At 42.2% G+C, this 16136-nt stretch overlaps 2 protein-coding genes across 16 annotated transcripts in view; one reads left to right on the forward strand and one right to left on the reverse strand.

Annotated features, from left to right (window-relative positions):
• RBM39 (RNA binding motif protein 39) overlaps positions 1-11280 on the forward strand; it is a 33611-nt gene extending 22331 nt beyond the window's left edge. For 13 of the 15 annotated variants that reach the window (XM_052791973.1, XM_052791983.1, XM_052792004.1 and 10 more), the window contains 6 exons: positions 41-118; positions 5777-5809; positions 6963-7038; positions 7205-7310; positions 10113-10191; positions 10287-11280. In XM_052791973.1, the coding sequence (XP_052647933.1) occupies positions 41-118; positions 5777-5809; positions 6963-7038; positions 7205-7310; positions 10113-10191; positions 10287-10387 (473 nt within the window). In that variant the 3' untranslated portion in view covers positions 10388-11280. Of the gene's footprint in view, positions 1-40; positions 119-1728; positions 1910-5776; positions 5810-6962; positions 7044-7204; positions 7312-10112; positions 10192-10286 lie in introns of those variants that run through there. The other 2 variants (XR_008235935.1, XR_008235936.1) reach the window with 2 other exon arrangements.
• A 2194-nt stretch (positions 11281-13474) lies between these two features.
• On the reverse strand, positions 13475-16129 carry ROMO1 (reactive oxygen species modulator 1). The gene is made up of 3 exons (XM_052792229.1): positions 16057-16129; positions 15276-15406; positions 13475-13666 (listed from the first exon to the last, which is right to left on the reverse strand). Exons 2-3 carry the CDS (start codon positions 15404-15406, stop codon positions 13558-13560), a joined length of 240 nt encoding a protein of 79 aa, XP_052648189.1. The 5' UTR covers positions 16057-16129; the 3' UTR covers positions 13475-13557.
• Positions 16130-16136: the final 7 nt, after the last annotated feature.

Genomic DNA, 16136 nt, shown 5'->3' on the forward strand with positions numbered 1-16136 from the left:
AAAAGTGCTTGCTACAAGGTATGTTCATATGCTGTTCTAGGTACTGGTTTGCAGATTCCCCCGGCTGCGCAGCAGGCTCTGCAGATGAGCGGATCTTTGGCATTTGGAGCTGTGGCAGGTAAGAAACTGACCTATTTATTTTTAAAAAATACTTAATAATTTTGAGACGAGGTACTTAACTACATTTTGTGATCTTCTAAAATGAAAACATAGGTATCATAGCATGTTTTACAAACTGTAAAACATTGCAAATCCAAGAGCAAATAAACAGTGACAGTATATGACAGCTTTGGGCCTGATTCACTTTACATTATTTTTGGCAAATCTGTTATAGTTCACTTAATTCATCCCAAGCCTTCATCTCTGTATCTTTACTATTCCCTGTACTAATGGGGACTCCTGTGTTCTACTGCAGTGTAAATGTTGACTGTTAAAAATGGCAGGCTCATAACTGGAAGGGGATTGACCTTTCTGAAAAAATAGCTGTACCAGGGTCAAGGTTATTAGGACTTTATGGGGGACTTGGCAACTAAGACTACAGTACTGTTAGGTTTATACAGTGTATGTCCTGGTGAGGAAGGACACTGTATGTCAGGGGATTTGTGTGTTGCTTGGAATTGGCTATAGTTTGTGCGTTCTGCAAGTGGGTTTGTTGGAAGTGTTACTGAGACTTTATTTTGTTGTGAGAGGGAATGAGGCTGAGAACATCATTGCTGCTGCTAGTTCATAGCTGGCCTAAACAAGAAACTGCTCAAGGTGGCTTCAGAACTAGAGCAGTGAGTAACCTCTTGCAGGAGATTAGGAATTTACAGAGTGGAATTTCTTCTTCTTGTTATTTTTTATTAATAGAAGAACAAAGGGCATGAAGCTGTCATAGCAGTAGAAAAGACTTGAATGTCACAAATAACGAGATGCTGGAAATCAACAAAGAAGAAGTGGCATTTTGTTTGTCTTCCAGCAGAGTTTGAGACAGAAGTGATTCAGACTTAAGATACACCTGAATCATGTTACTGAAGTTCAGGTGCAGTTTTGAGAAGAGCATACACATGAAACTGTAGACAGTTGCTGAAAGAACGTAATAGGGTCTTTCTGTAGATACACCCTTGGAAGGAAAAGGAACTGGCTAGTGAACATGAAATGTGGGTTGAGGAATAAGGTTTTTTCCTATTTGAGAAGAAAAAGATGAAAGGGACAGAGGGGCAAGGAAAAAGCATATCTAGTCCAGAAAGAGAAGGAAAGGTAACAACTTTAAAATTAAATTACCTTTAATGTAGGTGATAAAGTGGTGTGACGGTCTTGCTTGGAAACAGGTGTAGTTAATGAGAAATGAGAGAAATATCTTTAAAAAGCACTAATCCTTTCCCCACCCCCGTATTTGAAACAAACAAGCCAAAGGAATCCAAACTCCCCAAATCGGGAACATGGCCAAGAATGTCTGATGCAGCTGAACTGTTAGGATAGCATGAAATCAGTATGAGACAACATGGCTGTGGAGGAATAAATAAGGCTGAATACAGGTTTTTGAAGAATGTGCATGTTTAGTAACTGTAGAAATAAAAGTGGTAGGAGTTGCATTGTTTATTCCACTTGTATTGTACAAAAGGAATAATGCAGACGTGCAACTTAAGTGACTTTGGAGAAAGATAAAGCATTTTCATACCATAGAGTCATGAGCTATCCCCAAAGGGAGATTTGGTTATGGATTAAAGATCTCTTTACTCTTGTTAGAGAAAATTATTACCAGGAATTATGTCATTATGGGAGACTTTAACTTCCCTGATACAGATTGGAGAAGAATTGCTAGTAATAATGGTGGGGCCCAGATATTCCTGGATGTGATATCCGACAAATTTCTTCATCAAACACTCACTGACTCATGAAGAGGGGATGCTATTTTAAACTCAATTTGGTAAGTAATGAAGATGTTACGGATGAGAATAGAAATGACCATTGACTTGAGGGATCATGAGTTGCTCAAATTTAAATGGAAGGATAAACAAAACAGGTCTGTAACTAAGGCTTCTGATTTCAGAAGCGGTGGTTGAAGAAACAAGGCAATAAATTCATGTGGTCTAAGCAGTTTGGGTGTTTGAACAGGCAGGATGTAAAAAGTTTCTTCAGTTCCAAATTGCTAATGCTATATTGGATCTGTATTCCACAAAGAAGAAACAGTCCTGTTAGAAACAGGCTCTACACTGAACTGGGTGATTAACTACCTCAAAAGAAATAAGGAATAAGCACACAACCTATGAAGAATAGGAAAAAGGATTGATAATAAAATAATATTCTTAATTTGGGAAATAGATATAATGAGAATACCTGCCAACAGTCAGATTGAGTTAGACCTTGTAAGCGCCATGAAAGCATAGATGAAGATTTACCAACTATTGAAGAGAAAAGTAAGCAGGGCTGAGGTTGAAGGAAAAAATACTCCCAAGATGTTTCAAAAGAATCTCGTTGCCTTAGTTTTTAGTGGGGACACTGGTCATAAAGTTTGGAATTTGAGGAAGGTAAGCTAGGAATATGGGTTAAAAAAAAAAGCTAAAAGAGCTGAATGTATTCAGTTCAGAGCAGTAAGAAAACTCCCATCAAATTAGTGAGCGAATAGGTACATGAAATATGAGGTCTGATATCTGTTATTGTCAATAAATATTTTAAATCTGTGATACAATATATAGCTGGAACATCTAATTCTAAATTACCTACACTTGAAGGAAGAAGAACATCTGGCTGGCTTCCAGTCCTGTTACTCTGACTTCACTTCTTCAAAAGTCATACTAAAGATGGGTAAACTGGAGAATATTATTAAAGTATAGTGTACTTTCAGAGAAGTTGCATTTAAAGACTAACAATCCATGATAAAACTGACTTTCCTAGACAGAGGAGCAGTAGTAGAACTCTTCTCTCTGAACTTTTGACTTGTGTCATTTGGAAGTTACTAAACTAGAGAAGTGAGTAGTACAGAAAGTACAAGATGTATAAAGAAGCTGGCTCAAAGAAAGAGGGGGTTTTTTTCAGGTGAAAGCTGGGAAGGTTAGAGGCTGTTGTTGAAGCCAAAGTTCAGGTGTTGGGCTGATCTTGTTTAATATTTACATGAATAAAAATGGTCAACAAGACTAGGAATGAGGTGAGTAAATACAGAGTTGCTGTCAATAAGGAATTCTTGGGCTGTTGTACATTGTTCACCTGTTCAGGATTGAAACAAGTTCTAGTTATATAGCCTGGGAGCTTAGCAGTGGAACGTGGCCAAGGAGAAGGAAAATATCTAAATACTCCAGTTTATCAGTGAGAGAATATGAACTGTCAGCATGATGCATTTTTGAAAGGACAGCTGTGTTCCTAGAGGTAGCATACTTGAGCACCTGAGATGTAATACACATTCGTGAACAGTTCTGGGCACCCATGTTCAAGATGGGTTGAATCAAACTAAAGTGGGGAAGCTAAAGAATTAGTTTTACAGGAGACCTGAGAACTTGGGTATTATTCCTATGGAGAAAATTCCAGCAGGAAAAATAATTGAAGCTAAACAGTTGTAGCTGTGTACTTTCTGTTCTCTAGTAAATTCTGTCTGAAAATCTGAAACTTAAAATAACCATGAGGCTATAGAACATTCTTCTAATGATCTGTGGGACAAAACCTTCCTTACTTTTGGGAAGGAATTATCTGTTTATGAAAAAGATTGAGATAGTGTGCTGCAAATAGAGGGACGAATAGGTGGTGTCATCCAGGACCTCTATTTGATCTGCTGTTCTGTTGTAAATAAGTACACAGAAAACTGGGGAATACTTGGCAGGCTTTTGTTTATTTAAAGCTAGCTATGTTTCAAAATAAATATGCAACTTCATTTTGTTTTAAGACACAAAATGCTTTGGTAGATATTTCTGTATTTCTGCTTTCTCTGTACTAAGTGTGTACTTCTTAGTCATGCTAAACTCGCTACTCTTACAGATTATATATGCAGAACATACTGAAACTTGACAGATGTATTAATTTTAGTTTCCACATACTATTTAAAACTGCATGTAGGGAAGAGTAAGAGTTGACAGTGAAGAGTGACAATGTATTTCTTAAATTCTGAGTGAATTTAGAAGTGAGAGAACCATTCGTCAATCATAAGCAACAAGAAGATTCAGTTAGTTGATGAAAGATTTGGTGGACAGGGGGTTATGTTTCAGAGGTGGTAGATAACCTATGAAACCTGTTGCCACAAGATAGTGTTAGCTCATCTTCCTGTGTTTAGAACAGATTTGACTCTCGGCCCTAGACAGAATTTGAACTGGTGATCTGTATAGGTTTGCCACATTTGGTGCAGGTGGCCTGGAGCATTCAGTTTGTAGAGCCCCAGGCTGACTGACATTTGGTGAGTTCAGCTGCACATGATGTATATGTGCAATTGTGTCAGAATTGCAGAGGGAGAAGTCTCTGTCCTCACTGAACTAGAGTAATTTAGGAGATTTGGGTTTTTTTTTTTAAAACACATTTGTTTACAAAAAGGTTTGGGTAGTAATTAACTAGGTAATTAGTTACAGATTTGGCCAAATCCATGCAGTTTCTGCAGAGAATACAGGCTAAAGACAGTCTTCCCCATTATGGTATTTCTCAGTCTATGGAGGTGAGGATTTCTTTGTGTTCAGATCCAGGTAGAACACATGCTAAATATAGCCAATTCTTGTTACAGCTTACCCTTCACACCTTGCTCCTTTCATATCTTAGTTTTCAATATGGTTCCCAGTCTGTGGTGTTCCATGGAAGTCACTTGGGAAGGCACTTGAGGAAGACTTGTCTTTGGGGCTCTCACTGCCTAATACTTAGAGAAAAAAAAAAAAATTACTCCTATTGGTCCCCTGGTGGTGTGGAGGAGGGTTTATTAGAAAGGGAAGAACTATGTTGATGCCTCATATTTTCAGGTATTTCCAAGTAAGTTTGGAAGCTTACTTGGGGTCCATCACTTCACTGCTTTCTAAACAAGTGAATTAAGGTGAAGATGTTTAGCTTTAGTCTTCTAACTCCTTGTGTTTGTGTGAATTAAATTGGAACATAAGTGAAGAGGCTTATGCTTACATTTCTTGCATTCTTAAGTTTTCTGTTGGTTTAAAGATATTGAGTATTGGAGTCATATACTTGGAAATGGTTAGAAAGTCTGTATTTGTCTGTTCCCATTACTTCAAATTGGGACAGCTATATGTTATTAAACAAGTAATTAGTGTTTTCTTGGCACATTAAATGTTCTGAACACTTGGAAATGTTTTGAATTTGAAAAACACTGAAGTAACTTGTGTCATTGTGACATTTATATGAAAAGATAGTGAAACATCACCTTATTCTACTTGAAATTAAATTTGATAACTGCTTTCAGAATGTCACGTTTGGATAACTGTGCTTAAATGCTTTCTGTTAGTAAAGATGTCAAACTTCTAATGCCTGTGAGAATTGCTGTAATTTTCTCATGGAATAAGTATGTCTTACAAAGGGTTCAAGCACAGCAAAGGCAAGGTGGAAACAATGCATTGAATTAAAGACATGGTTATGTCTTTCCTTTTAAGGTCTTGTTTCTCTTTGAAATATGTTTACCTTTGTGGTCATGGAATCTCTGTCAAGTACAGAATATTCTAGCTGAGAAGCTGAAATTAGTGAAATTACTCACAACTAGAGAGTGGGTTAAAGTACTTGAACAAGCTCTTAACCACAAAAATGCAAGTTAAACAACCTGGCTAGCAAGTAAGGATACAATAATGGTAGCAAGCCTACTAATTAACTTCTGTGTATTTTTCTTTAGATTTGCAAACAAGACTATCTCAGCAGAATGAAGGTAAACTAGCATTTGATATAACTTGTCACCAGTAGGTTTTGTTGCAGATGTCTAAGCAAAATGCTTCTGGTGTAGAGTTTGCCAACAGCCTGAGAAAGTGTATTGTATTAGTGTCTGTAGGAATCATACTGTGTATTGATTATTGACTGAAAATAACAGAACATAGGTTGAACACTTCACCTTTTCTTTGTAGCATTTCCTCAGTGTTGGTAACATTCCCCAGCCATATATTAGTCCTAGAAAATGTGTGGGTTTCTGTCTTTGTGGGTTTAGGTGTGGTTGGGTGTGGGCTTTTTTCCTGCCTTACAGGTAGGGACTAAAGGGGTCATTTGAGAATCAGGGGTTTGGGGTTATTGTCCTTGGATCAGTTGTCATCTTCCTCCGACTATGCAACTCTTAATGTCTGCATATGTAGAGAGAAGGTGGCTGTTATTTCAGCTAAATTAACAGAAGCTTGCAGCCTATGGAAAGGGCAGGCTATAGGACAGTGCTTATCTTTAATAAGAGGTACTGTGATGATGGGCGCAAGAAATGACAAGTAATAATTTCGTAGTTACTGAGAGTATAGTCGTTTTCTACAGTTAAAATGTTTTTAATTTTAGTTGTCAAGTATTTCCTACGTTATGCATTTCCAAGGGACAAAAGTACAGATATACTTTTTTGAAGGATAATTTAATGTGCTTAGAATACATTTTGAGAAATCTCAAAGATGTCTGTCACTTCCTGTGAAGTCAGATGAGGTGGTGCCACTCCATCCTGAGCTGCTGCTTGGCTTCTATGAGGAGAAAAAAATTAAAAGGTGCTGCTGGCATACAACTCGGGCAGAATTTTTGATGCATGTGAAGATGCATGTATCTGCATTTAAATATTTAAATTGAAAATCTGCCAAAATCAATGTGCAGGGTTATCTTTTCCCTTCTCAGCTTCAGCTGTAGTTCATCTGTGCTATTTTCTGTATCGATCAATTTAAAATTTCTCTATTATAGATAGTGTCTAGTTATGAGTTTTGCTTTCCTGCCTTCAAATTTTCTGTTTAGTTAGAACTGTTGCTATTATTGCTGAATGTTGGGATTTTAATGAATAGATAGAATTTAAATTGGAGCCATACATAGTGGGTTCTTAGATTTGTTACTGGTTTTTTCCATTACAACAGTTCTGGCTGCAGCTGCTTCTGTACAACCACTTGCAACACAGTGCTTCCAGCTTTCCAACATGTTTAATCCTCAAACGTAAGTGATTTATCATTGTCTGTTTCTGTTTGGCATTTGTTGATGACTTTAACATCTGAGAAAGGAAACAGAATGCTGCAGAGGGTTTTTTTTGATGGGTGTTGGGGTGGGTTTTGTCCAAGTGATAACAATTCCATCTGTCCTGTTGTTCTTCCACCCCCTACAGTGAAGAAGAAGCTGGCTGGGATACAGAAATTAAGGATGATGTGATTGAGGAATGTAACAAACATGGAGGAGTTATTCACATCTATGTAGACAAAAACTCAGCTCAGGTATGCCTGGTTCCAAGGAGACACTGAGCAGGTTTTAGGAGTTTTGTTGCTTTGTAGTGTATAGAGGGAGTATTACAAATACTATTTTCTTTTTCCTAAACTGAATCTAAATTTCTTGAAGTTACTTTGCAGTTTTTGCAGAATGTAGGTGGTTCCCTCCTGTTTTGAGTCATTGGGTGTAACTTGAATGCAGGTGTGAGAGCAGTTTTGTGGTGCTCCTACAGATTTACACAGCTGCAGTTACTGTGGAAATACAGGCTGGAGAGTAGTGACCTCTTTAATTCTGGCATTTGGCTTTTCCTTTAAGCTGTGCATTTGCCAAAAGCCAGGGACTTCAGTTTCCTCTGTTTTGAGAGAATACAGGCTTTAGCACAAAGGACAACTTGCTCCAGCAGACTTGAGATGTGCAGTTAAATGTGTGCCTGATCCCATGCTTGGAAACAGTTGTGTTCACTAGTAATGTTAAAGTCTTGCAGTGGGCAGTAGAAGTGCCTAGAGCTGTAACAGGGAGAAGAAAAAGGGCTACTGATGCAGATGTAATTACAGGTTAATGCCTATTTGAGGGACTCAGCCTGCATCTTAAAGAGGCTAATACATTTTTCTTCTGTGTTCGCTTTGTTTACACAATCTCCAGTCTGGTCATCTCTTCCCCTGTATTTTAGCTCTTAGAATGTAAACTGTGGAAGGTCTGTAAAGAGATTTGGCCTTCTTGAACCCCTTTTATATAGAATTCATAGCCCAAACTGAAGTACAGTTTTTAAATGGTCTGATAGTCAGATGAATTTCTAACAATCAGAACCCTGGAAGTGTCCTGTTGTGTTCCATTCCATTGTGTGAGGCCAAAATCTACACTACTGTCCCTGTCAGTATTGCTAAGATGGGATTGTTCTGCCCTGGTTATGCACTTGGCACTCAAACCTTTGTTGTTGTTGTGCTGCTTCTGTAGAAGACTCTTGTCACCTGAAACACTTTCACAGGGATTACGGAGGTGTTACATTAGAGATGAGCTGCAGTCTAGTACATAAACCAACATACAATCTTTCCTAGCATTTTCTAATCTTCAAGATGACTGCTATGTTGGACTACTGGTCTGATGGGAGGTAGAAACCTTTCCCACAGTATATTAGTTTATTACTATCTTAGAGAAAACAAAGTGTCCTTCAACAGATGGAGAAAAAAACCCAAACACAACCCAACAACAAAAAAACCCAACACACAACCCCCCAAACCCCCCAAAATGCAACAGCCCTCAACATAACTCGTGTAGGTTCTGAGCACATAGAGCTGAAAATCTGGTTCACATTAGCAAGTGGATTTAAAAGAAAAAACTACAGCTACTATATAACGAGTTAGCTGTTTGCTACATGAAATCCATTTTGTCACAGTAGCACAGTGATGACCCAGATATAAAATACCCACTGATATTTAAAAATACTGTATTTGAACATAAGTTTCCACTGCGCTGTTCTGTTTTCCAGGCTTAGATTCTGGTCGCATTATTTTCTCAGTGTTTTCATCTCCCATCTTCTTAGGGCTTTTTCCCAGCCAGCCAGACTTCCCAGGCTAAGGGCTGTCAGTAATCAGCCATGGAGATGTGATTTGATGTGGGTGAAAAGATTGCAGTCCCAACTGAACACGTGGTCTCACGTACCGTGCCAGTCTATGCTGTGGTGTGTTAAGAAATACTAAACCTTTATGTTGCTGTATCTCATTTCAAGGTTTAAGCAGCTTGGATGCCTGTGCAGGGGGAGGCTGAGAACAGAACTCTGTGTGTTAATTGCTTAGTGCCTTAACCAGACCCTGATCTCAAGTTTCCCCCCTGAGGAGGAATCAGTGAGATTACAGTGGGAAGAGTTAGTACAGGCTGGCAAAGGCTGCTAAAGGGAAGGCTGGATTCTGTTCCTTAATATATTCTTTTCCTGTAAAATGTGTTTCAGCTAGAATCTGATCTGGTTCAAGAATTACTGGTAGTATTCTATTTTTAAGCAGGCAGCCAGAAAAATGCTTACGCATTACTGTAGGCATCTGTATGTCTTGAAGTTGTTTAATGTGAATATTGCAGTACTCTGGATTAGGCTGGTGGAGTGCTTAATTTGCAGATAGAATGCTTCAGGTGTCTGGCAAAGGTAAAAGATCAGTCTGTCGTTCATGTTAGATATCATCTTAGGCTCTTCTTGCCCTGCTGTGACAGGTTTTTTCCCTTTGTCCCAGTCCTTGATCAGGTAAAGACAGACAGATGCTGAAGTTTATGTAGGAGAATTTTTACGGTACCAGTCTGTCTTAAAGTGCTGGACATCCTTCCTGCCCTGGGGAATGGGGAGTGCTTAATCCCTTTAAAAACCAGGCTGTGAACTTGCGTATCTAGTTAAGCATTTGCGACTAGAGTTGGTGATGACAGAACTTTATGGCTAGCCTGCAGCAGAGGTAGCCAAACTCCTTGTGCTTTTCTGTTTTGCAAGAGATTTGTAATCGGGAGCCATTAGATGCTCTCTTTCAAGGGTTATCACGAGCAAGTCAGCAGTCCGCTACTTACTATTTCAGAAACATTTGGTCTGTTTTGCAAAATGCTCTTTTGAAAAGTTTCATGCTAAGATAACTGTTAACAGTATGGTAATGCATGTCAGTAAAAAACTGGCCACTACTCTGTTTTCTCATGCTCATTCTGCATTATTGCTTGATACTAGAGGAAGGTAGTGAGGCAGGTTTGCCTCCCTCACAGCCATGCCAAGGCAGTGTCTCGTGAATAGGCGATGGGGGATGTTTCTCAAGCTTCTAATGGACTGTAACACTTCTGTATTACAGGGCAATGTGTATGTCAAATGTCCTTCAATTGCTGCTGCCATTGCAGCTGTAAATGCATTGCATGGGAGGTGGTTTGCAGGTGAGTGGATTTCATGTAGTTGACCTACATTTGGACATTGATTACAGAAATGACCAAATACTGATTTTTTTTTTTTTTTTTAATCTTCTGATTAGGTAAAATGATTACAGCAGCGTATGTACCTCTTCCAACGTACCATAGCCTTTTCCCAGATTCTATGACTGCAACCCAACTACTGGTTCCTGTTCGACGATGAAGATGGATGTAGTCAGTTTTGTACATAGTTATTTTTTGGAGGAAGATTGAGTTATCTTTTATTTAGATAAAACTAAAGGAAAGGATTTAATGTCATTTTGTGTACACTTCCTGCTACCTTTACAAATAAAATGAAGTAAGCAGAAATGCAGTGTGTTCATTCTCCCTAACTAGCATTTCCACTGTATACAAAGCTGTTGACTTCTTGTTCTGCCTTGTAATTCTTGTACATTTACTAAGGTGATCTGTAGGAACTGAGAAGTAGCTCATAGAAAACAAAATCTCTGTAAAAGGCAGATGGGACATAATGATATTTTTAATGTTTCAAAAGCCTTTCTTTTAATGCAGCAATTACATTTTACATTTCACTAAATGTAGGTGATCTGCTAAAGGTTAATATCAGAGATAGACTTTATGAAGGGACATATTTAGTGTTTTGTATAAATGGAAAATTCAAAAGGCTACTGAAAGCTGACTCTAGACAGCCACTCAGCTTGCTTTGTGCTGAATAATTGGTAAGAATAGGAGGATTGAAGGGTTTTATTTCTTGATGGTAACTTTTGATTAATGTATCTGTAAAAGTTTCTTTGTAAATACTGTGTGAGGTGTGTCTAAGTTTCCAAACAAAACGATCTCTGCATTTCCAGATAAGTTTCTATGTATGCAGTGTGGCACAGTTGAAGGATTTCAAGTCTGAAAATTGGTAGGAAATACAGAAACGTGTTTTGTTCTGGTTGCATATAATCTTTGCTCTTTTTAAGCTCTGTGAGCTCTGAAATATATTTTTGGGTTACTTCAGTGTGTTTGACAAGACAGCTTGATATTTCTATCAAAGACTTTCATATTGCAACAATCTTTGTAAGAACCACTCAAATAAAATTCTCTTAAAAAGGCCTTCATGAAACTTTCTCTGTGTGCTCTCCTAATGTGACTTAAGCAGTGTGTGCTGAAGACCAGAGGTGTGTGAGAGATGCTTTGAAATGGTAGATGTTTGGAATACCACTCCTCCAGGAGAAAATGCAGGGGCTGGTTCCTGCTGTTTTGAACCCTCTGTGTACTGCAGCTGTGGTTAAGGGCCTGTAGGTTTTCTTGCTCCCTGGGCAGTGGAGGGCTCTTGGCCCTTTCTCAGGCCTGTGGCAGATTCATTCCAGAGAGAACTTCGTCCTGCCCACCTCCACCTTTCACAAATGGTTGTGAATCATGGGGATGTAGGAGTAATTGATGCTGGCTTTCAGTCTGGTTTCTGTAGGGAAGCCTGCCCAAGTGGACTGCCCTCTTGGTACCCCTTTCCCACCTCCCTGTCATTTGTCACCACTGGCTAATAAAACCAGTGTGCAACAAAGGTGTGGAGAGTATGTTCCAGCCTGGTGGGTGAACACAGGCTGGCTGGGGATGCTGCTAGTGCTCTGAGATGGAATGTGGTGGTAACCTGGTCTCCAGCCTCTGGAGTGCTGCCATTCAGGGTGTGTGCAGCTGTGGCTGAGCTGCAGGGTGGCAGGAGACTGTTATCGGCAATTCAGGAGGGAGCCACAGGAGGAAATGGGACTGGGCAAGTGGAGGCAGTAAAAAGGCAGATGCAGGGAGGAGCTGGGAATATACTGCAGCAGAGTGTCTTAGGACTATGTGACACAGCTGAAGAAAGCCAAGCAAAGCTGCTCTCTAATTTTGCCTGACTTGATTTTTTTAGTTGCTGGTATTAATCTGCCAGTGCCAGCTGGAGTAAAACTTGAGCTGTTCCAGAGCAGCTGTGTTGATCAACTTGGCTGTTGGTGCAGTTTCAGGGGTTAATGAGCTGCATGACAGCAGAGAGCAGGCTTTTAGTGACAGATTTGTGTTTCTCCCTCAAAGTGGGGGAAACAGGACTTGTACTTGGTAAAGGTTGTATAGGTGCTGGTTCAGGTTTTGCTGCTGCTAAGCTGTCCACTATTATCCTTAAACAGAAGTAGAGGAACAAAGATAAGCCTTGTTTCAAAAGACAAGTAACAGGAGATTGCAATGCTAAACTAAACTTTTCATAGTTAGCTGCTGGCAGTGCCACAGAGCCTGGTGAAGGGCAGGAGTAATCCCTGGTCCTCCCTGGGAAGTGTTGAGCACCTTGTAGACCTGTAAAGGCAGACTGCAGGAAAAGACCCTGTTTCTGGTAGCATAGTTCCTACAGGTGAAGCCCCCTTCCCTTGCTGAGGGCATGAAAAAAGCCACTTCCAAGTTTCTATTGCTGGAGGCAGCTGCAGCCAGGGCTCTGTCCTTCCCTTCTCTGAGGGGCTGTACAGCAGAGTACCTCTCACCTCACCGAGGGTGTAAGGCTGCACCCTTCCACACTGTGAAAGAGGCAGCGTAGGCAAGCTGTGCTGTTCTGTGCTGGTCATGCAGTAACTTGCAGCACAGCTAGTCCTGAGGGGAGAGCTTTAGGAAAGGTATTGCTAGAGGCCTGACATGGAGGTTCAACATCTGGTGTTGAAGTTATCCTTGTGACTGATCACAAAATACCTCTAGCTGTCATGTGGCAGGAGTGGTTTTCCATTTTCCAGCAATTTTAATGATTTCTAGCTCTAGCAGCATAGCTGTACCTATAACTGTGCTGTTCCCTGCCAGCTTCCCATACCCCCACGCTGCCAGGCCAGCTGGAAGAAGGTGCCTGAGCTGCTGTAGTTTGCCCTCGGTTTGCAGAAGGACTTGCCAGAGTCCTTCCAGGGTCCGTTGCTCTCTGTGAGGGCATTTCCCCCTCCTACATGGAACTCAGAAATGGGGCCAGCTTCAATCCACCTGTTTTTGCAAGAGGAAAGAAATTTGATAGTTGATCTGAATTAGCCACAGAGTAACTCTCCTAGGCTCAGGAATGCATGAATGCAATGGAGTGGCTCCACAGCAGCACATCAGGCATGTGTGCTGCCCAATTACCAAAGTGAGAAAAATGTGTGCACTGTACTTGCGCCTGTGAAATAGGAACTTTAATGTAGTACAAACGATTATTAATTCTCATTGTCATGGGAGTAAGAGATGGGAGGAGAGTAGAAATTTGGTAAAAAGCATGTTGACAACCAGCAGAGCAAGGAGGATGGTGCTTCACTGTTTCATGAAGAGCTCTCACTTCCAGGTATCTAAAGATTTTATTATGGTACAGAGGAGGAATGGCTGGACAGGGGCACTCCGGGATAAAACCCAAGCTCCAGGTTAGCAGCGGATTCCCATACCAATAGCCATGAATGTCCCAAACGTCCCACCACTTTGCATCATCGTTTTGCCAACTCCACCCATCAGCTCTCGTCCTCTCATGCCAATCCTGAGATAAAGAACAACACAGGAATTATGTAAAAGCTGAAGCCTGACAGATAACAGACATGCAGCAGAAAATATCTGATACAGCCAGCTAGTGGTTGCCTGAGCACCCAAATCAAACACCTCCTCTTCAGTATAAATTTAAAATGATGCCTCCTGCCTCTGCAAGGAGACTGGCTGCAGTGCTCCATGCCTGAGCTACTGCAAAGAAAAAAAAAATGGAGCTGTTCTCTTTGGGGCATTTGAGTGACCCTCAGCAATGGCCCATGTGTATTTTTTCCTGCAGTGGTACCAGCTGACACTGTACTCTCCTACCATGCCACTAGCAAAACCAGCTTCACCTGCTAATGCCCCAAATACCCTTAATTTGGGGGGGGGGGGAAATGTGCTGTCCAAGTATTTGACTTACCAGAGAATAAGAAGGGTCTGAGCTGTTCTATTACCATCCCATCTGGTTGCAGTGGCTGTATTTTTAATACCACCAACTTAAAACCTTGTTGTAAACTGACTTCCTATTTACCACAGACACCGTAAGAGAGAAACTTGAAACGCCTAGAAGTGTCCAGAGGCATTTCTGTTCTCCAGTTCCCATTCACCTGAGGTCAGACCAGAATAAAAAGAATTGTTCCTTCTCAGGAAGCTCTCGTAATATTTGGCTTTTAAGCACTGCAGTGACTGTAGGGTCTAAGGAATTTCATGCACTTCTAAAACATGGAGATTCTCCCTCAAAAATGGTACAGCAGAGGTAATGTAGTTGTGTCATTCAAGTATGACAGAACCACTGTCACTGCTCCTTCTAAATACCCTAAATCTGTATTTTCTGCTAGCATTGTACCACTTACCCTCAGGTTAGACTTTGTGCCTTTTCCTCCTTTTCAGCTCACTACCAAATCATCGCCCACGTTTAATCACAGATTAAAAAAACCTCAAGCAGAAAGAGTTCCACAAAATATGAAAGAGCTTATTTCAGTAATTCCTTTTCATGGATGATGTGTGCCAAAACCAGTCAGTGAGCAGCACAAGAGCTAACTTGGAGCACTGTTTGTTTCCATGCTGGCATTCTGGGGGAAGGTGGAATATTGTCCCTCTCCAATTCACAACAGGATGGTGCCAGTGCCAGCCACAGCTCTGCCTACACACTTGCAATTAAGACTTGGGGTCAGTATGGTAATTGCCTCCGTGCAGGGGGATGGGACACCCAAAGCAACCATGATGCAGATAGCCGAGGGCTTGCAGAGTACCTCAGAAAGCTTTAGAGTGAGAGGAGGGCTGCATGTGTATCTGCCCAGACTGCTGCCCCTGGAGCTTATCTTCCACAGCCTCAGCTTCCCAACACAACCTCCCTTAGGAGCGGCAGGAAAAGGTCTGCAAAACTATGACCTCCTCGTACGCAGGTGACCCAGAGGTGATGATGCCCTGCCATCACAGACTTTCCCATTTGAGGCCAGGGCTGACAGCAGGCTCTCGAACCATGGCTAATTTGGAGCCACTGGCAAAGTTTCACCTACACAGGACCAGACCCGCACCTCCCTTCCCTATCCCAGAGCAGGGGCATTTCTCTCTGGCTATCGCTCTATCACAACCTGTCCACGGAAGCCATTTCCTCGGCATACCTGAGGCAGGAAAACGTGCCGAACAGTGCTCCTGCTGCCATGCCGACTGCAAAGCCCATCATGAAACCCATCTTTACTCTGTCAAAGCAGCTGGGCTGCGATTGCCCATATGGGCCCACGGTCACAGGCATCTAGAAAAGAAAGCACAAAAACCCACACAGATTTAGTGCTTTGTCTATCACGCTTCTATAACCAAACTAGGCTGGAGAGCAGGCCCACGTGTTTCAGACCCTCTCATAAGTGTAGTGTCAGAGGCTTTGCAGGCTTTCAGGCTTGTTTCCTCGCCTGCCAAGCAGGAAAAGGCAGGGAGAGAATGCCAGTGCCTTGACGACAGTCCCGTTTCGCCCTCAGCAAGCCCCTGTGAGCGCCGCTACGTTTCCGAGAGCTGTTTCAGGACCTCACTCTGTGCTCTTAAGCTCCCAGTGAGCAGCGCACGGCGTCGCCTGGCAAAGCCTCCGCTGCTGGGCCTATCCTCCCGAGCTGCCGCCGGCCTTGGAGGCAGGGGAGTGGGACAGCAGATCTGCCCTTTAGGAGCCCAAGGCCAAGGCGGGGGCTCACGCCGCAGACCGCCCTAGCCGCTCACCGGGTAGGGGCGGCCTCCGCCTCCCGCCCGGCGCGAGGCCTCGCACCCGGCGCACCAGGGCCCTCAGCGCCCGCTCCACCTCACGGGTGCTCCGGCCGCGACCCGCCCCTCCCCCGGCAGGCTCGGCCATCCGGCGCAGAGCCCCGTGCTCGCTCAGAGGGGTGTGTGGGGGGAGCAGGGCCGGCGCCCCGCCCGTACCTCGCTCCCCCAGGGCCGCGCTGATCCGCGCCCTCCGCCGCTGCCCGCTCCGGCCTCCGCTTCCGGCGCGCGCCGTGACG

This window comes from Harpia harpyja, chromosome 1 (assembly GCF_026419915.1).
Source record: "Harpia harpyja isolate bHarHar1 chromosome 1, bHarHar1 primary haplotype, whole genome shotgun sequence".
Classification (NCBI taxonomy): Eukaryota; Metazoa; Chordata; class Aves; order Accipitriformes; family Accipitridae; genus Harpia; species Harpia harpyja.

Bases quoted from the DNA above. Each gene is read 5' to 3' on its own strand.
- ROMO1 (XM_052792229.1), bottom strand. From the start codon at position 15,406: ATGCCTGTGACCGTGGGCCCATATGGGCAATCGCAGCCCAGCTGCTTT. The intron at 13,667-15,275 runs GTATGCCGAGGA...TCTTTATCTCAG, and splicing joins GGCACGTTTTCCTGCCTCAG to GATTGGCATGAGAGGACGAG.